This window comes from Cyprinus carpio, chromosome B6 (assembly GCF_018340385.1).
Source record: "Cyprinus carpio isolate SPL01 chromosome B6, ASM1834038v1, whole genome shotgun sequence".
In the NCBI taxonomy this organism is placed as follows: Eukaryota; Metazoa; Chordata; class Actinopteri; order Cypriniformes; family Cyprinidae; genus Cyprinus; species Cyprinus carpio.
This window is the reverse complement of record NC_056602.1, coordinates 17018101-17039704: the sequence shown is the minus strand read 5'-3', so window position 1 is coordinate 17039704 and position 21604 is coordinate 17018101. Positions and strand designations below refer to the sequence as shown.

General features: G+C 34.9%; 1 protein-coding gene across 12 annotated transcripts in view; it reads left to right on the top strand.

Moving 5' to 3' along the window:
* Positions 1–21604, top strand: part of LOC109063235 (SH3-containing GRB2-like protein 3-interacting protein 1) — a 74017-nt gene extending 52413 nt beyond the window's left edge. For 5 of the 12 annotated variants that reach the window (XM_042725948.1, XM_042725950.1, XM_042725947.1 and 2 more), the window contains 18 exons: positions 1241–1252; positions 2070–2091; positions 2265–2346; positions 3157–3245; positions 3759–3845; positions 5357–5431; positions 5814–6575; positions 7758–7882; positions 8188–8341; positions 9389–9445; positions 13651–13710; positions 15231–15342; positions 17878–18033; positions 18723–18855; positions 19375–19577; positions 19758–19822; positions 20662–20826; positions 20943–21604. In XM_042725948.1, the coding sequence (XP_042581882.1) occupies positions 1241–1252; positions 2070–2091; positions 2265–2346; positions 3157–3245; positions 3759–3845; positions 5357–5431; positions 5814–6575; positions 7758–7882; positions 8188–8341; positions 9389–9445; positions 13651–13710; positions 15231–15342; positions 17878–18033; positions 18723–18855; positions 19375–19577; positions 19758–19822; positions 20662–20826; positions 20943–20965 (2382 nt within the window). In that variant the 3' untranslated portion in view covers positions 20966–21604. The remainder of the gene's footprint in view (positions 1–1240; positions 1253–2069; positions 2092–2264; positions 2347–3156; positions 3246–3758; positions 3846–5356; positions 5432–5813; positions 6576–7757; positions 7883–8187; positions 8342–9388; positions 9446–13650; positions 13711–15230; positions 15343–17877; positions 18034–18722; positions 18856–19374; positions 19578–19757; positions 19823–20661; positions 20827–20942) is intronic. The other 7 variants (XM_042725957.1, XM_042725956.1, XM_042725952.1 and 4 more) reach the window with 6 other exon arrangements.

Here is a 21604-nt window from a genome sequence, read left to right as displayed (position 1 = left end):
ATCTAATTACAAGTACTTTATTTCTGGAATCTGATCATGGAATCCAGATTACAATAATTACTACCCAGCATTGTACAGTATATTAAAATGTGCACATGTGCTTGGACCCTGTGCTTGGACATTAGTTTTGTTTTTAGATGAACAATGAATTTTGATCTTGTTCTTTTGCATCTGGTGTTTATGCATGTTTCTCTTCAAAAAAATGTAACTGTTTATTATTTGAATGAGTGGGCAGCCTTAGTCATCAGCCTAACTCTTACATTAAAGTGTTTGGTTGCATGCCAGTCTTTCTGCTTGTCTACTCTTGGCTTCGATTGGAGGTGACCATTGCTTACAGTCTATAGGATTAGACTTTGCCACTGGTACATCAGTCTAATCACTTAGAACTATCGAGCCAGACTGAACTCAGGGCCCCTGTTCCTGGACTTAATCCAGCTATGAAGGAAAAAAAGAAAGATGAGGTTAAATTGGAGTGAGCACGAATGGATGTCCACAGCTGGAGTGAATGTCAACAGAAAATGAACTTTCTTGTCATTTTGTTTGCATTAGAACTGTGAATTTGGTCCAGGAGTATCATGACCATATTTTTTTTTTTGTTTGACATACAGTAATCTCTTTGAAATGACTCATGAGCAGTACAAACTTTCTATGCTTTTAGATCCTCTGAAGAATAAACAGTGCTGAGACAAGCAGCATTGCACAGGTGCAACGTGGGCAATATATGCATAAATACTATTTTCAAGAATTGCTGAAAACTGGAAAAGTGCCTTTTGAAGCAGAGTATTTCCAAGTTAGTTATAATAGTGCTTACATAAGATGAGATCTTTATTGTTGCATGAATGTTATCCTCACAGTTAAGTGAAAAATATCCTTCATGACATTCAAAAGCAAAAAGCTTAATTTTGAATTGGAACTTTTAATATTCAAAAAAGGGCACAAAAGACAATAAATAGTATTTTAAAAGTGCTCAATATGACTTGTGTTCCATATTTTCTCCAGCTGTATAATAGTTTTATGTGATGAACAGATTGAATTCTTTATTGAATGTTAATTTTTTTAAACTTTGTCACTGACTTCCTAGGGTCTCAAAAATAACGAATCTTTAAATATAACTCATTATTAAAGCACATCATAAAAGTAAACATTTAGGAACAGAGGCTGCTTTTGATCGAAGTCTGTATTACTGATTTATCACTTTCTGACCAGGTGTCTCTTCTCTCTTCCTTTTTGCTGGTCACAGAGACGTAGCCCGGTAAGTGTCTTTTAATTAAATTATTTTTCTGTTCTCCAAGTGCTTGAACCACTTTGTGATTCAGTTGAAACAGTTATACAGAGGCAGAACTTTTGAGTTTTGAAGATACCTTTGTTAAAAGAATAGATGTTTAGAGAGACATGTTACATCTATGTAATGATATTTCCATATAGAAATGCAAAGGTCAGAATCAGTAACTGTTTTTTATTAATAATGATTACTCTTTATAGACATCACTATTTGTTAACATTAGCACTTTTATTCACTTTCTCTTTCACTCAACTGGTCGTTTCTAGCTAATTAAATGGGCCATGTGAATAAATATATTGCTTACTTGTGCTATAGACCCATGTGACCAAAAAAATGCTTACTTTGGAGAATGATTTGTAGCCTTGCCTAAAGCAAGTTCTTCATCTAAATATGATATATCTGAATATTCATCTGAATATCATTTCATATTTTAGTGCAAAGAATGCCATTTTGATGATTAAAAAAACGAATGCTGTGTGCTACTTGAAATTCACAGCCACGATGAAGAACCTGATGTAATAACATTGATGCCAGTGTTACTAATGCATCAGTGAGTCAGATAAGAGTGTTCACCACCTGAGTCAATCATAGGAATCAGCTCTTCTGTCAGCTGTAGAATGCATTATGAAACAGCAAATTACAGGGTATCAAGGCAATGTCTCTGTCTGAATTTGATTCCCCATTCCCTTGATTAAATTGACCCAAAATGCACTCTTCTCAGCTGATGAGAGATATGGTGTTATGAGCTTTTAGTCTTATGATTGTTTTGGCCTTCTGTTTGTTTCAGGGCCTGGCAAAAAGAAATCCCGGTAAGTACACATAATGCATGTTGTTTTTGGGTTTATGAGTTTGATGTCTATGTGGATTCAAATCTGACACTAAATAGTTGACTGGAATTAAAATGTGAATATAGTGGTATGCTTGCATGTGTATGAGTAGGTGCAGTTTATTTGTGTTCATTTGATCATGCTGTTAACCTCAGGTGAAGAAATTGCACGACCGAGACGTGCTGTTCCAACGCCTGCACCAGCTCCTGCACCTGCGCCACCTCCTGAGCCTGCTAGGTATCTATACGCACACTTACACACTTTATGAAACAGCCTTTTTGTCTGTTATTTCCAAGTTTATTATTGTTTTGTTAACTAAAATAAAAAAATTAAAAAACGCAGATGTGCACACAAAAATTAAAAGATTAAAAATGATGATCGGATTGAATAAATCTTCCAAGCCAGACTTCAGATTGCATTCTGTAAAAAAAAATATATATATATATATATGCCAGATATGACAGGAAGTGAATGTCTAAAAATCAGGTTGACATTTAGGTGCAGGTAAATTATATTTTGTGGTTAAATGTTGCACTTTAATGCTAAATGTAGTGGTAAATATTTATAAGATAATTTCATTATTCACAAGTACTGCAGTATGTGATGTCATTGTGAATTTGACAAAGAAACTGTTAACCTGAATGCTATTATTTTGAGTATGGTGCAGTTCTGATAAAGTGCAGTGTGTTTGTCATCACTTATAGATGGAGCAATTTGTGCTGGAACTAAAAGGCCTGAAATTGAAACTTAACTAATTAATAGTTAGTAAGGTAGTTGTTAAGTTCAGGTATTGGGTAGGATTAGGGATGTAGAATAAAGAGAACTGGTCCCTATACTAAAATTGTCATGTTACCAAATGTGGTTATACGGTATATAACCCTGGTTGTTGCGATTTAGCGTTGTAGGTAAGTCTTTTAAACATTTGTTGATGTTAAATGAGTTTAAATGGATCATATTAGACAATTTGAGAGTTGCAGCCTGGATGTGACTGGTGTGCATCTGTGTGGATGAGTCATGCAAATCTGGCTTAATTCTCCTCCATTTCAGTAATAAGAAATCTCCAGTGCCAGAGGATGCAACAGCCTTATTCGGCCCTCCGCTGGAAACAGCCTTTGATGAGCAGAAGACCAGTGAAGGTACTGTTTATGACCATATCCTTATCCCTTAGTGCTGCTTTTGATATTGATATTTCATTAACATGATCACTGAAATTTAAAATTCACAATCCAACAGAACCTGATCACAGCCCAGATTATTTATGTTCACTTCATTCACTTGAACAAAAATTCATTTTTCTGTGTCACATACAGTATGTGTCTTCATGGGACTCACAGAGGGTTTAAAGAGGAAACATATTTTTCAAAGTATTTAATAATACTATTTGTTTGTATCTATACTCAGTACCGTTTTTTAGCTTTCTGTAACATAAACTAGAGAACAGAACATTCATTAGTGCTTACTAGTGGCGTTGACTCCCACTCAGTTCCATTTGCAGCAGCTGAAATGAAATCAATTAGATTCATAGGCCATTAATTACAGAAATTGGGGATAGATAAGTGTTGCATGGTGATTCTTCATCTCTGTAAGTCACACAGTTGTTAATTCTGCTCCACCATCGACTGTGTATCATGTCCTCTTCCATAAATTAGTGGTGATAGAGGAACCTGAGGTTTGGGGTGCACCCCTGCCTGAGCAACTCCTAGACTCCTCTCTGGCAAGACCTTTTCCTACAGGAAGTAAGTCATTGCTTGTGTGGCATGATTGCCATCATCCTGCTATCATAAACCCATATGTTCCAAAACGGTGAATGGTTGTCTCAGTGGAAAAATCATGATTGCCTCCGAATTTTTGTTTTAATAATTTCCCTTGGCAGTCTCCATTAACCTACTAATTTCTAAGTCATTAGCCAGGAAAACAATCAAAATCAAAAGCTCATCTTGTACTCATATAATTTGGTGACGGTTTACTCAGTGTGGCCTATTTTTTTCAGCCCAAACCTCAAAAAAGCAAAATGACACGGTGTGGGTTGATCTTAAGCATAAGGCTAAATGAAGCAAATGTTTGGCTTGCTAATGGTGATATATTTCTAAATGTACTTTTACATAAATGTATCAGTACTAGGGCTAGCATGTCTACTAATTTTTTTACTATATGACTAGTCGTCTAGGAAAGTAGTCAACTGCGATGTGAGTCAGTGTTTATCTTATGTACAGTAAATGGGTCAAAGACTGGTCTGACAGCCAGCTGCAAAGTTTGTTCAACACAGCTAACATCATGCGGGTGAGAGTTTAAAATTGCAAAGCACTCCAAATATTTGCCCGTTATAAGTTACTAATTAAGGCTAATAACATGCAGCTGAACTGGGAGGCGGCTTGTGGGCAGAGGAATTATCTTCCTGTTGTTGCCACATAAAATACTGGACTAAAACTGCTTTATTTACCCATTGTATTGTGTGAGAAACATATTAAGTGTGATATAATAAAGACAGGTTATTTCCAAATAAATTATAATTTGCTTATTGTCATTGTACTAAAGCCAAATTAATAAATATTATCTTTGTATTATATACTGTATATTTCTCTAGCCATGTTGATGTAAGTTGTATAAACCATTAAAATAATAATGATATATAACAAGATTTCTCATGGTTAAGGTAATGTAATGTAAGTAGAATAAAATTAATGATTTCTTACCAGTTATTTGAAAGCAGAACAAAATATTAATGATATAATCTTTGGTGTATGTGTTATTAAATAATATGATGTTAAACATATTTCATATTTTAGAAACATGTTTATTTTGAAAGCGCTAGTAATTTTTATTTTTTTTTTCAATCAAATTTTCTAGACCTCTAAGCACCCCTGTTGCCCCCTGACGGTCCACAGGCCTCAGTTTGAAAACCCCTGGACTAGAGGACTAATTGAAGAAATTATAGACTAATTGACTAGTCTATGCAAGCCCTAGTAAAAGCATACTAAACAAATAAGTTATCTTTCTACATATATTAACATAAAAATTATGTAACATCCTAAATAATAATAATAGTGTGAATTTCTAGGTCACAAAGAGTGAAGTGTTATCATAGAGTCTGAGCTATTCATTCCATGCCACAGTCCTTCTCTGTTGTCCCTGTCTACCTGAATGAGACCTTGCCTTTGCATGGTGCTGTGGGGCATGGAGGCGTGGCCTACGGTGGGTGGGCGGGTGTATGTGAGAGCTTGTTTCAGCTGCACTAATGTCATTGCAGCTCTGCCTCCGCTTCCGCCTAAGAATGTGCCGACCTCCCCCCCTCCGATTGAATCTCCTGCTACAGAACCTACCGGTAAGATCCCCCTCCACCCAGGCCTCAGTCTATACCAGGGGTATCTAATTCTGATCCTGGAGTACCACTGTTCTGCAGACTGTTGTTCCAATCCCAGTTAACCACACCTCAACCAGCTAATCAAGGTCTTGAGGAATACTAGAAACTTTAAGGCAAGTCTGTTGGGGCACATTGGAGCTAAAATCTGCAGAAAGTTGGCCCTCCAAGAGCAGTTTTGGACACCCCAACGAGTATGTGTCTGGTTTTGTTTGTGCTTGACTTTTGTAAAAATCTCTTTTGTAGGGAAGGTATCTCTTTCCTTTTCCTTTGTCTTCCCTTTCGCTTTTGGGCTGTTTATCATTTTTCTATTTTTTCTATGATATTTATATGGTGCCTGATGCAGATGGGCAGAAAGAAGAGGAAAATTCAAGGCAGACCTCACAGAGGCCCTCTATAGCTGATCTAGACAACATCTTTGGCCCAGAAGACTCTCCAAAACCTGGTCAAGATGTTGGAGATAAGTGGATCTGCTTCAATGATGAGTCCCCTCAAAGACCTCCTCCTCTTTCAGAGGGAGAGCCAGCACCTCCATTCCCCTCATCTCCACCTCCCCCAGCAGAACCAGCACCCCCATTACCGAAATCACCCCCTCCATCAGAGGAGCTGAATGCTCCTTTACCAAAATCCCCACCTCCTCCTGCAGAGCCAGCACCTTCTCCTCCTTCCATTGAGTCGCCGAAAGACAGCCTCCCACCTGTCCCAGCTGTTCCCAAAAGCACCACTCCTTCTCCTCCAACTGTCCCGCCTCCTCCGGTTGAAGAGGCCCCACCACCACCAAAATCAGATGATCTTTCTCACCCCAAAACAGACTTTGCGCTATGTGCTCTTCTGACAGAGACCCAATCAGACCCACCCAATAGCCCACCAACCACTGTAGAGACAAGTGAACGCACAATCCCTCCACCCTTGGTTCTGAACCAAGAGGACAATAAGAGCCCTGAGGAGACCCCATCAAAAGAGGACCCAAGTGAGAGCAGCGCTTCACCCAAAGAGATTGGTCAAGGATCACATTCGACACCTCCTCCTCCTCCACCTCCCACATACAGGGCGGTAGTGTCATCCCCAGGGCCCATCCCTCCAGCTGGTTCAAGTGGAAATGAAAGTGGTGAGTCCTATCAAAAAAAAAAAAGAACATTAAAGCTTTAGTTCACTCAAATCTAAACATTTTCATCATCATTTCCCTTGTCTTTTGAAACCTGAATGAGGTTTTCTGTAGAGCATAGAAATAGTTATTAGCAGAAAGCTCATCTTTCCATTTATTGAAAGTGATTTTCAGTGAAAGTTTTGGTCTGATCCTCAAACAAAGCTACAGTATCATATGGGTTCAGAATATTTGAAATATAGAGCATGTGTCGTATGAACTTTTTATGATGCTTTTTGGTCCTTTTGGAGCTTATCAGGGAACTGCTGGTCCCCATCCAGTTTCATTGTATGAATGAGAGCAGCTTAGACGTCGCTCAAGTTTGGATTATGAGCAATGATCACAGAGAAATTTTAGTAGGGCTACAACAACTAAATGAAGCTCAATTAAAATAATCAACAACGAATTAACGATTAAATGCATCTGCATGTTGTGTGTGGAAAACAGCTGCCAGTTGTCACTTTATCATTTCATTACCAAAATAATCATTAGTTGCAGCCTTAATTTTTAGGTGAACTAGCCCTCAAACAAAGAAACCACAATCCACATTAGGGAAATAACAGATTTTGATTAATAGAATATACTCTAAGGTAATAAATAGTCACAAAAGGTTCTGCATGTTGAAAATACATATAAATTTGGTTGAGTCATTCTGCTCCAGTCACCATCATGTTATGTGGGTTTTTACAGAAGTGCCTTCTTAGTAAGAGGGATGAGGGATATCTGACAACTTTTTGCCTCATTATTTTCTATATATAGACACATATAGTCTTACTATTTGTTATGGTACTACCACATTTTTGGGTTTCAAATTTTGGCAGTGTCCTAATCAGGGGTGTCATGCATCTACTTTTATGTACCATTATCATGCATCCTAATTTTCAAAAATACACATCATGTTTTTGTTTTGATGGTTTGTGCAATCTCTGCAGGTTTCTGTGTAAAGTGTGATGGTTTCTCTTAAAGTTTTATTTAATCTGAGCGGATTGGTTTGTATAGATATTTTCTGAGGCTATTCCAGTCAAGTGTCATGCATTCTTGAATGTACAATAATTTTTTTTCTGAATTGGGAAGAGCTCTTGATTGGGCTTGATGCATGTTACTCTTTGAATGGCTTTGCTTTAATGGAATACTCTTGCTCCACAGGCTCCTCCTCCCCTGCACGCCCCTCTTCACCATTGGCTACCAGCAGCTCTCCCCCTCCCCCTCCCCCACCTCGGCCACCCTCACGACCCAAACTGCCACCTGGGAAACCAAGCGTAGGGGACGTGGTACGTGATAACATAAAAGATTCACAGTACTTTCAGATAGCAACCATTACTGTCCCTGTTAGTTCCCAACAAATTCTCAATGTCTCTGACCTTTCCATGGCCTATGTAATTTTTTTTAACTTTTATAAGATGTCAGAACTCAAAATACCAGACAAAGCCTAGGTTGATATTTACTATGTATCTAATATTCATGAAACCAAATCCAAGAAACACTACCAAAACATGACCAGAAGGACAAACCCCTACTTTTCTGATACTTAACTTCCCTTCTTTCTGTTCTTCCTTTTCCCTGCTTTTCCTGTCAGAATCGGCCGTTTAGCCCCCCTGTACACTCGTCAAGCCCCCCTCCTCTGGCTCCGTTGGCCCGTGCAGAAAGCACCTCTTCAATCTCCTCCACCAACTCTCTGAGTGCCGCCACCACTCCCACCGTCGGTAAAGAGCTCTCCGTGTCTGTGTCAGGTGTGACTCCATTTCCCATCACTCTCTCTGCTTTGCCATGCTGCTTTGTCTTTATGTGTCTGCTCTAGAAATTGCCTTTCAAACTAGAATTTGGTGAAACAAGGGTCTCTGTTTCTCAGTTTTCAGCACGGTTTTAGATTCAGCTTTGAATTCATTGCCATAATACTTTTACAGCTTTGGCTTAGTTTGGACCAAAACAGTATGGTGATGATGCTGTTTTTTTTAAAATACTGAAGTGAAATTTCCATCGTTCTGCACTGATGTATTTAGATCACTGGAAATTATGAAAGATTATGAAAGATTGATTGCTTTGCTAAAAATACAGTTTTGCTCATACTGTACACAGTATAATGGCGTGTGCATCAGTTTATCTTTTGCATGTTTAAGTGGAAATCATTGCTAAGATTACATATATATTGTATAGATAAAAAGTTTTCATCTTTAATCCCGACAATTCTGGATCCGAGTAATTGGTCTTTGCATTGTAGAAAATAAAAAAGACCTAAAAAAGATATAAAAGGTATATTTAACAATTTAAAGAATAATTACTATTAACAGATAACATACAAACATAAGCTATTTGTGTCTTTGCTGGACTTTTTGAAATGTGACATATGGCATCTGCTGTACCAATTTGAATGCTGTAACTGGATGCTTACATTGATGCTGGAAAGGTAGTTTTTTTGTTTGGTATTTTCAATTTCAGCATTTCCTGAGGTTTGCATACTATGTTTTGTAAATCAAGATTCTAGAGCTTTTGATGGATGTGGTCTATCTGTTGCTTGTGCTATTCCATTCTTTTGGATTTTTTTCAGCTTTGGTCATTTTTTTCTCACCATTCCATTTTTTCTTCTTCCGTTATCATCTTTTTAAAATTTTAAATATGTGCCATGCATCCATTGTGACATCTGCGTTTAATAACTGTGACCTTTGGGGTTTTCTTTGGAATTATTTGTCATTTAATTTGAATTATGTTTATTTTTTGTTTGTGTTTTGTCGTCTTTCTTGTCCTGTCTTTTGGGCTGACGTAATTGTCTGATGTCAGAGATGACGCATTTGTAGACAAACTTCCCAGCTTTGAGAGACGGGCAGACATGCCAGCAGGTACGCTACTGTGTAAACCCTTCCTGGTTTAATGGATGGGGATGGAGACCACTGATTCAACAATGTAACAAATGGTTACATTTCCTCATAGTGTCAGTTGTCAGAGCGTAGCTCATTCATGGTGATCTTTTTTCATTTGCACCAGTGACTAAACTAGTAAATAAGATGGAAAATGAGTTTATTTTCATGTAAAGAGTCTTTAAAGGAATTTTCCAGGTCATTTATGGCTTAATGTCCATGGGCAGAAACTGTGGCTCGCTGTTGATTACAGCAATGCACTTATAATGGATGCCTGGCATTAAAGCTGCCAGCACAGCCAATAAACTTTGAAAATATGCTACTCTCTCAGTACAAACCGTAACTAATTAAAGTATAACTATAAAAACTGGATGCTTGATTGCAGACTGGTGTGATAAAACTGCATACAGCCTGGTCTATACAAAGTTATATTCAGTGTCTGAGCAGCTAAAAAGTAAACCTGGTTATTTTGGTTTGGTATCACAACCCCAAAATACACATGGAACATGAACTATGTTGAGGCTAAATTCTGCAAACTCCATGGTTTTTGCTAATTCATTTGGTTACTAGAAAATTCTCGCATCAAACAGATAATTTAGGCAAATTTACAGTTGATAGTTTGATGGAATAAAAATTGATAGGTTGTACTCTCAATTCTGATTGGATGAGCCACATTTGAAGCCGGTAAAAAATAATGTATAGTAAAATAAAATAATAAACACACACCTGTGACCAGATACTCTATTTTATTTTAATAAGAACAACAACAGCACTAATAATAATAATAATTATAATAATAATAATAAACATGTATTTTGTGATCAGTGATCAGCAGCAGGCCTCAAATTCTGTCCATAAACATTAATTGTAAATAACCCAGAATATTTCTTTAACTCACCAAAACTGTCTGGCATTTTAAGCACATTTATTTTAAAAGGTGTTTTTCCCTCTTCTTTTGTCACGATGATTACAGTCCAGCACTATTTGCTACAGTATTTACTTCATCCATTTTTAGTTCTTTCTGTCTTATTTTGACTTCACATTCATAAAAGACAACATGTCTGTTTAGCTCATCATGCATGTTAGAGATTGCTCTGCCTGTAACAGTTATGCAACATCCCTCATCTCACATCTGCACTGACATCAAGAACCAGGAACAGAAGAGTCTTTTAGTCCCTGAAAAGCATCTGTCTGGCTGTAGACTCTTCAGAAAACTCAAAGAGCACCACCATCCTGCTTGAACAGATGACACACACACACACACACAGCCTCTCAGTGTTTGAAGTGCGGTCTGGAATTTGGCCCAAGTGGCAGCAGAGCTGATCAGTATGCCTGCCGTCACACTAGTTTGAGTGGAGAGCTCTCTGATGTTGCACCTGGGTAAAAGCATTTCTAACATCGTCATGCTGCAAATGTCAAGCTTTACTGACACATAATTTTTATCCTCACAGGTGAAATTCACATCTTTAAATTTTACCTTCAACATCCACACAACCTATGCTATGTTTGATTCAAAGTCAAATGTAACATATTCTACTTGATATTTTCAACCATAAAGTGTGCAATGCTCTGAGGATGAAACAAAATAGCATTGCCTTTATTTTTGCAGTTGTTTGAGTGTCAGGTATAACAACTAGATGTTGAGGATAAATTATCCCATACACAAATGTAAATGTAATGTTTTTACATATATTACATTTAAAAATGTACTGTTAAATGAAGTAAAAACATATAAGAAACCTATTAGAAACTGGAACAATTTAATTTTGCATAAAAGTTGCATAAATAAATAAAATGTATATTATTGACTTATGGTAGTTACAAATGTTTAAAAAACATTATTTAGGTATTATAAACCTGTTACTGTGGGTAAAATTATATCTTCATCTACCCAGAGAATGTATGTGTGCGAAAATTATATATCGCCTAGGTAACATACAGTATGGCAATATTGCTCTTGATACAGGGCAATTTTTGTCAAATATTACAGTATTCTGTATGGAATGCTGTTAAAAGTAAGCATTTGTTCTGCAGGTTATCAACAGAATTGTTTCTCTCTCTACTATTTTCCTTAAAAAAAAAAAAAAGTTGGTTAAGAATTTAGAATCTAGAATTTAAACAATCTAGAATCTAGACAATTAATTAATTTGCTTCAAAGTAGATTTTTAGCATTCAATGTTTTACATCTCTCTGGGTTGCAGATTGTCATTTTTCCAAGTCGTTTTCTCAGATCTTATATTGCACTATTCCATGTTCTAATTTTTTGAACATCAATTTTTTTTCAGTTAAAGATAACACATTGAAATGCTCAGCATTACTGTACAACTCACATCTTCTCATTGCTTAAATGAATCTTCACTTCATTCATAGTCCTGGTCCTGGTTTTGTCTGAAATTGTATTACCCCTCTCCTGCACAGTAGTAGAAGCCCTATTTACTCTTCCCTCTTGTCACTCATTACCGCCCCCTGTTGCCCATCATCTCTACTGCAGCTACCTCCTCCCATTCACACATCAGAAATATATAAGAAATATACATGATATACTTTTACAAAATGCAAACTCTAGGCAACTAAAAGCACTTTTTAATTTATTTATTTTTTCACACAAAGCTGAAATTCTGTCATAATTTACTGACCCTCGTGTTGTTCTAAACCCCTTTGCTGTTATTTCTTTCATGGAACAACAACACACTGAAATTACATTTTTTATATATATATATATATATATATATATATATATATATATATATATATATATATATATATATATATATATATATATATAAACATTATAAAAGCACCATAAAATTATTCCATATTTAGTCCAGACTTTTTGTTATATTATACGTCGTGTGAGGACCAGACTGAAATCACTGTGTGTTGATAATCTTCTTCTCCAGCAAGGATCATTAAACTCAAGAAACACATCAGTGAAGACCAACTCATTCATGAATAACAAATTAAATTTCAGTCTGTTCCTCACACAGAACTCCTCACATTCAGAAGACTTAAGGTCCTTGCACACAGACTCTGAAATTTTCGCACATAAAAAAAATAAAAATGACCTCATGCTGTGTCAATCACGTTTACACACTGCCTCCTAAACGATTTTCAGTGTTTTTTGCATCTGTAGCAAGCATTTTGAGAGGTGCTTTGACAATTCAGAGCTTAGATGGATCCATTATTTCTTCTTTGTTTTTCTATTTTTAAGACAGAGGACAGCAAAATCATCCTCCATGCTTGAAGTCTCCATTTTGTATTTTTTTGCGAATTTTTTCGCAATGTATTAATTAATACGCATCGGACTCAATGTGCAAGGTTTCTGTGCGTGACAAATTTTTAGGATGACAAATACAAAAAATGCATATGAAAATGTCAGACTATGTACCTTTAGAATATACAGTAATTCACACGTCATAAGGACTACTGCTATGATAAAAGTCAGATACGTTAGATACCAAAATCTTCTTAATAAATAAATGTGACATAGTTGGCAGGATGTTTGCATTTGTGCATTTTGGGTATACGGTTTTAAAACATCAAAAGGGTGAATAAATATGACAGAACTTTCCATTTCGGAAAATCTATTCCTTCAAAAAGTTTAATAATAAGCTGTTTAATGTCATCCTTGAATCTAGAGGATTTAATTCATAAGCAGCTCAAATCATTTCCAGCTATCATCTGTCCTGATATTATACATAAATGAATCAGAATTTTTAAATATTTGTAAGAATATAATTTTTGTGTTCTCAAAAACAGTAATTCTCAGTTGTTGAACAGGGCTTTAATAGACAATGCACTCTAAAACGGAAGTTTATACATGCATTATTATTAACAATAATAACTATTAATCTGAAGCTAATAGAAGCTATATGTCACCTTATTTTCTTGCTTGTAGTCTGGCTGCAAATAAAATGTCTAATAACTACACAAATTGAATTAGATTTTTTTTGTTTGTTTGTTTGTATGCCCAGTGTCCTGTGCAACATCTGTGTTTCACATGTCCTAGTCATCTCCATCTGAGGTGAATTGTGATCATCTTTGACCTTTGACCTGTGCCCCTGGCCCCCATCACTGTGCCATATGATGGACCTGTGTGTGACTCACGCTACTGTCCTTCTCTCCCCTTCTCCTTCCCTGCCTCTCCTCACTCCCCCATCCTTATACCTCCTCCCCCTCCAACACAGAGACAGACCAGCCCTCACTCGTGTGGTTTGACAGAGGCAAGTTTTATTTAACCTTTGAAGGTAAGTTGGGGTTAATATCTAAGGACGTAGCGCGTGCACACTCAAGTCTCATCTGACTTCCCCCTTTTTCTCACGCATTTGTTCCTTCATCAAAACCAACTGTGAGACATTTGCTTGTCCTCCACACATCTGCTTTGCTCTGTATTTCTGCTTTGCCATATAACTGTTCATCTTACAGTCATTGGCAGGTTTTCTTTTCTTTCAAGGATCATCATATTTTTACCTTCGTCACTAATACTGTGTGTTTCCTTGTTCTTGTTGTTTTGTGGTTCATCTGCTTTGATCTCTTCTTTTTGACTTTGGTCTTGGATCACTGTTTCAGCTTCAGGTGCATGCCATTGAAGCTGAGTGTTCTCTGTTTCAGCTTCCTTTCTTTTTCTCTTCCATTCTTCTCTCTTCCATCTTTTGTAAATATTAAACTTATCCTTGGTTGTTCTTATGAATCCAAATGAATGCAGTTGAATTAAAATTTTAAATAAAACAAAAAGACTAGAAAATCTTCTTGTGGAAAAGCATTAAACTGCATTTTAACAAGAAATTATAGTTTTAATGATATGCTCAAAATCAGCTTGTGATTATGTGATTGTTTCCAGTGATTAAAATACTGTATTAAATACCACGGTACAGTATACTTACTGATGTTTAGACACTTTTGAAATTTTAAGGCCCACTTAAAAATGTCTGAATAAAAGATCTGCTGAAAATGGTACTAGACCTGTTATGGTATAATTTTTAGATTTCATGTTTACAAATTGTTCCCAATTTATCATAATGAATTACTTAAAAAAATCATTAAGGAACCAAACACATTGAAATTGGAATCCTCATTAGAATCATTAAATTCTTTGTAATTCTCATCCCACTCGCACAAAACCAGATTTAATATTCATTCAAATCAATAAAAACATTAAATATTATGTGTAATATCATGTGTATTAATACAGATATACTTAATGGTTTTAATGCCACTTTATTTACAAATGCCTTTGCTGCTCAGTTTATCAAATTCAATCATATAAATAACTGCATGATTTTACTTTAGTTAAAAATCACGTGTGAGCTGCTTCTTTTTCTTCTTCTTCTTTTGTTTAATATTCTTTAAACAAGAGTGTGTTGCAACTTCAGTATGGGCATCAATTTGTATGCCCAGTTAGTGAACTCATGCTTTGAAAACTCATGCTTGAGGTGAAATCTAATCATGATTAGCCTATTCAACATTCAAAACAAGACAATAAACATTAAATAAACCTTTACTGATAAGTCCTTACAATGTGGTCAAGGAACGTAAACCATCTGAAGAAGGCATTGTTCTAGATTTTAGGTCTGGGTTCAAGTGCATTGCTGAAATACAAATGAAGAAGCCAGTCTTGTCAGCCGCTGATTGTCTCATAAACTGCGTTTGTCTATTTGTTTGTATTTCTATTTTCCCATTCTTTGTTACCCATATATTTGCCTGTATCTCAGTGACTGATCGAAATTAAACACGTTGTAACTCCACGTGTGTGTTTTTGTTTTCTCAGGCTGTTCTCGAGGGCCCAGTCCCCTCACCATGGGGGCCCAGGACACACTGCCTGTGGCTGCAGCTTTCACAGAGACAGTCAGTGCCTACTTCAAAGGAGCGGACCCCAATAAGTATGTGACAATCTTCACATCTCAGAATCAGAACCATATTAGCTTTTATGGGGCTTTTATATATATATATATATATATATATATATATATATATATATATATATATATATATATATATATGCTAAATGACAAAATGTAAATGTAAATATATTGAGGGGTGAGAACCAGAAGGGCGTAAGTGACATTTTGGGTGAAATGGAGATATATACTGTATATATATCAAATGAAAGCTCTTGATGAGCTCTTTCTACTACCAAAATAACATATTTTTTTTTTATACTGCTGAAGATGTATTATAAATCTTTTTTGTGACAAAGAGCTGGATGCTGAGAGAGAAAATGTAGTATACAGAATTCATTGCCAGTGAGGTGTAACTAGCTGGGTAGTAACCAGTAACTTACATTCTGATGGTATGTCCCAAAAGTGAAAGATAAATAAACTAAAATGTATTTGAAATACATTTATTTCATGCTAAGTATAATACAAATACATTTACATATTTATGTGCTTAATAAAATACTTTGCAATTGTACTTGTAGTATACTAAACTGGTATACTTAAAGTATGCTAAATTGGAACAATTTTAAATGTTGTGCTTAATGCACTTTAATTGTAAGAAAGTAGTGCTGATGTTCAACTAAAGATATACTGAAGTATATTTGATTGTATATTTTGAATATCTTGCATTTAAAGACCAATATTATTCAAAGATCATACAATCCTCATCAACAGTGACATTAAAACACATTTTAGCTTAATATTGAGAAATGTGCACAAGTACTGTAGTAGTCCAAATAAAGTATTTCTGTTACTACTATTGCTACTATTTCATGTACAATTCACAATTCTGAAACGTTCTTTATGAAACACATTCATACTAATTAAAATCTATTAAAGTTTTATTTACTTTATTTATTGTCTATTTACTGACATATCACTTGATACTTACTGATATGAAAATTAAAATTAAACTTTATTTGGAGTACTGTTTGTGCACAATGCACATTTCTATTGATGGGGATTGTATGATCTTTGAATAATATCAGTCTTTAAATGCAAGATATTTAAAGTGTACCTAAATTATACAGTACTTTCAATAGTTCAAATATACTTAAGTATATCTTTAGTTAGACTTCAGCACCACTTTCTTACAATTATAGTGCATTAAGTACAAAATTAGTTGTTAATTTAGCAGACTTGTAAGTACAAAATTAGTTGTTAATTTAGCAGACTTTAAGTCTACCAGTTTAGTTATATGTGCATAATATGTAAATGTATTTGTAGTATAGAATGAAATAAATGTATTTTTGTATTTTGTAACATTTTTGTATATTTATTATTCACTAGGGAAGGCATCTGTAAAGACTTATAAAAGTGACTTTTTTAAATAATAAAAAAAAAATCTGAATAAATGTTAAAATAGTGTTCAATAAGTACCCTGTCTTCCATGTGTGTACACATTTTTTTATTATAAAAGATTGAAATCAGTACACAAAATCAGATCAAACTATGGTCAATTTTTGTTTTGGCTCTCCTGTAAAGTTGGTGAAATGTCACTTATGCCCTTCTGGTTCTCACCCTGCTAGAATAACCATAATCATCATAATCTATAATCATTTTAGGTTGTTTACTAAGTTCTAAGGCATTCAAAGAAACAGTCTTAGTCTGTTTTCAAAACCTAAAATTATTCCTCATTTGAAACACATCTGAATCCAATATTTGCATAACATCATCATTGAAATCCCTTCATCTGGTGGATTTTTGAATGTAGCCCAGATGTACCCTTAGCTGCCTGTGATATTTCAAAATTGATAAGTAATAATAAATAAATAATACATAACATATTTTATATTATTTAATAATAATAATATTTTATATTAATATAACATTAAAATTAGTTGATATTAGTTGAAATATTCATACAGTATGTGTGTGTGTGTGTGTGTGTGTATATATATATATATATATATATATACACACACACACCACATTCAGATTATATTAATCTATATTATATTTTATTATATAAAAAGTATATGACTTGTACAATAAGTATAAGTATACTTATGACTTTGCAATGTAAGCATCATAAAGTATGTAAATACTTGAAAGTTTCACAGCTGTTTCAGACAGCTGCTTAATTTAAAACCTTATTTACCTGTCATCTCTCTCCCTCTCTCTATTAATATCTGCTGTCTATACATCTGTTTTTCTTTCTTATTTGCTGATGCCCTTTATTACAGTATGTAGGGTCATTCATGTGGAAAGTTTTTGCTTTGAAAAACACAAGACACGGGTACAAGAATGGAAAAAACGCAAGGTCTTGAGATTCATTTCTTAAAAACACAACAACTTTTAACTTGCGTCTGCTTTTTAGAACACCAAAGATGTCCATTTAGCATGTGTTTGCACAGAAAAAACAATGTAGTGCAGTGAAAAGGAAAAAAAGGCCCCCATGAATTTGTTTAATTGATCACTGATTTTTTGACTTAAGATGTTTATTTTTGTTTGTTTATGTTTATGTTAATTTCTATTGTGTGTGGTGAAGATCACCGGAGAGATGGTGTTGTCCTTCCCAGCAGGCATCACACGGCATTTTGCAAATAACCCCTCGCCTGCTGTGCTAACCTTCAGCATAACCAACTACAGTCGTCTGGAACACGTCCTTCCTAACCCTCAGTTACTGTGCTGGTAATAACATTCATCTAACACCGACTACAACAGAACCGTCACATAGACCTCATCATATTTATTGATATACATTTTTTTTTTATTAGTCACACAAATAATGCATCAGCCTGAAATGTATTATGAATCATTGCTTATGGAATAATTAGTAATGAAAGTGATGATAAAGCATGGAGAATTTATAACTTATGGTAATACTACAGTATAGCTTAGTGCATTATCTAAGTGTGAGATTTCACTTCAGAATCACTCACATACTGTATGGCTAATTATATGTGATCTCCACACTTATGTAGGAGTAGTGAGGGGATGCCATCATTTATTGATCTTGCAAAAGCTTTAGACTGCCATTCAGAGGTTTGGGGTTTAATACAAAGTATTATATGCTCACCTAGGCTGCAATTATTTGATTGTTATTTGATTTGATCCTGTCATGGCAAATCTGAATTTTAGCAGCCATTAGTCCTCCTTCAGTGCCACATGGTGCAGAAATCCTTCTAATATGTTGATTTGCTGCTTAAGAAGTATTTCTTTATTAGTGCATAATTGCTGAATACAGTAATTTGAAAAACATATTGATCCCAAGCTTTTGAATGGTGTACATGTTGATACAGGAAGAACAGAAAATATCTAATTATTTATTTTATTCGAGTATGATTTGCAGATTGAATGCACTTTCAAATTTCCTACAGTGACACCACGCAGCCCAATCCCAACTCAAAGGAGTTCTGGGTGAATATGCCAAACCTGATGACCCATTTAAAGAAGGTGGCGGAACAGAAACCACAAGCAACTTACTACAATGTAGACATGCTGAAATATCAGGTGAGAACCTCAAAGCAACACTGACCATACAGACATAAGAGTACTTGTATTTTAGGAAATCTATATCTAGTATTTGCTTCATATTTTACACAAGCAGTTCTTAGTTGGTTTAGCTTCGGGACCTAGTAAATGTCTGAAATGATTAATGTGAGTAAATAAAAATGCCCTTAAAAACAAACATATTTTATTTATTAAGATTAATATTTTTTATTAATAATACACTTAACATTTATTGTATTAAATTATAAAAAATTAATTGATTAATAATTTGTTATTTTATTTTTTAATTAAACATTTTAAAACAATTTCATTTATTCATAATTTATTAATAATAGTAATTTATTCATTTTAAATTATTTATTATAAATTTAATATCTATTAAATAATTTTATTCATCATTTATAATTTAATGTAAAAACGATTCTTTTATTTTAAATTTTTAATTCAATATTTCATAACTTAATAATACATTTATTAATCATTATTAATTATAACACTTCATTATCAAATTTTCCTCAGGTGTTACCGAAGGGTCTACAGTCCACTCCTCTAAATCTAGCAGTGAGCTGGAGGTGTGAGCCCACCAGTACTGATCTGAGGATAGACTACAAGTACAACGGTGCTGCCATGACCACTCCTGTCGTGTTGAACATTGTTAATTTTCTGTTCCTTGTGGACTGTGGGGTAGGCGTAATGAAGGCTGTGCTTCCCCCAGCAGCCTGGTGAGAGATGAACTAGATTCTTCTATTAATGGACTACTGTCATTGTGAAAATGAAGCATTATGATTGTACTTTAGTTTGAGAGTTTGAAAAATGACGTGGAAGAAGAGCATTTTAACAGACCAAACGACATTTTTTACTTTCTTTCTAGATGATATAATATTTTATTGCTCTGCTTATAGGAATGCAGAACAGCAGAGAATCTTATGGAAGATTCCAGATATTTCTCAGAAGTCTGAGAATGGAGGTCAGATTCATGGTTCATTCTTGTGTGTGTGTATATACAGCACACTTCCTTTCAAAAGTTTGGGATCTGTATGTTTTAATCTTAAGTATTTGAAAATAGTTTCTTATGCTCATTAAGGCAGCATTTATAGAGTAAGAACAGTTATATTTTAAAACATTATTACCATTTAAAATAACTGTTATGTGTTTGTAATATATTTTAAAATATAATTTATTCCTGTGATGGCAAAGCTGTATTTTCAGCAGCCATTACTCCAGTCTTCAGTGTGACATGATCCTTCAGAAATCTTTCGAATACACTATTTAGTTCTTTAATGAGTATACAAGAACAGCATTTATTTGAAACAAAAAACATTTTGACATTGTAAATGCCTTTACTGACAATTTTGGTGAAATGAATGCATTCTTGCTGAATTGTAGTAATAGTAAAAGTATTTATTTCTTTTTAAAATATATGTGACCCTGGACCACAAAACGAATCATAAGTAGCACAGGTATATTTGTAACAAAAGCCAAAAATACATTGTATGGGTCAAAATGATAGATTTCTCTTTTATTACAAAAATAAAAAGGATATTAATTAAAGGTCATGTTCAGTGAAGATATTTTGTAAGTTTCCTTCCATAAATATATCAAAACTTAATTTTTTGATTAGTAATATGCATTGCTAAGAACTCCATTTGAACAACTTTAAATGCAATTTTTTTCAATAATTAGAATTTTTCGCACACTCAGATTCCAGATTTTCAAATAGTTGCATCTAAACTATCTTATTTAATAATTAGTAATAAATGAACGGCTTCTCTTTATGTCATCCACCCTTTTTTTCTGTATCTTCAGGTGTGGGATCTCTGCTGGCCCGTTTCCAGCTAACAGAGGGTCCCAGTAAAGCGGCCCCAGTGGCAGTGCAGTTCACCAGTGAGGGCAGCACTCTGTCAGGCTGTGACATTGAGCTGGTTGGCCTCGGATATCGTTTTTCCCTCGTCAAGAAGAGGTTTGCAGCAGGTGAGTTATGCAAGCGACATCTTTTTTGTTCAGTAATGGCCTAGAAATCTTCTGGAGAAAGTAAGTTACGCTGCATTTATTCAAAACATAAAATTGTATTTGTGCTTTTATCATAGGAAAATACATGGCAGACAACTAAACAACACCTTGCAAGTCTGCATATTTTGGACCAATTCTGAATATTTCAAACACAGGACATGACCCCTTCCTGATCTTATGGATAATACAGGTGGACCTCACACACACTCCAGCAGTATTATATGAGTTGCAGTATAAAATGTGGACCGTTTTAGGGTGTACTTCTTATGTTTGTGAACTGTATTCACTTTGCAACATCTGTATTACGGCCTGGGTTTGTTTGTAAGGTTTAGCCTCTATTTCTGTCCGCCGTCTTATTGGCTGTGCCTACCTGAACCTGAAATCTCTGTAACCTGTGACATGTGATGTTTTTATTACTCTATGCATTCAGTTTGTCAAAAGTATCACAATTCCGAACAAGGTAGCAAAGTAGTACGGTCTAAAAGAGGAATGAGCCTCTGCCACAAGATGGCGCTATACTGTTGCATGTAGTATGAGGTCTGCATTGGATTTTGGTGTTGCTCAAGCTTATCTAAAAAAAAAAGTGTATTCAGGAATATCTCATTTTAATTTACACAGTGCAGTCAGGTTCATTAATTGGATGATGATAGAAATTATATTTTGTCAAATCTGTTTTTAGAAAGCCACAGCTTGAAAAACAGACTCCTGCTTGCAATAGACTCACAAAAGAGTCGTTTTC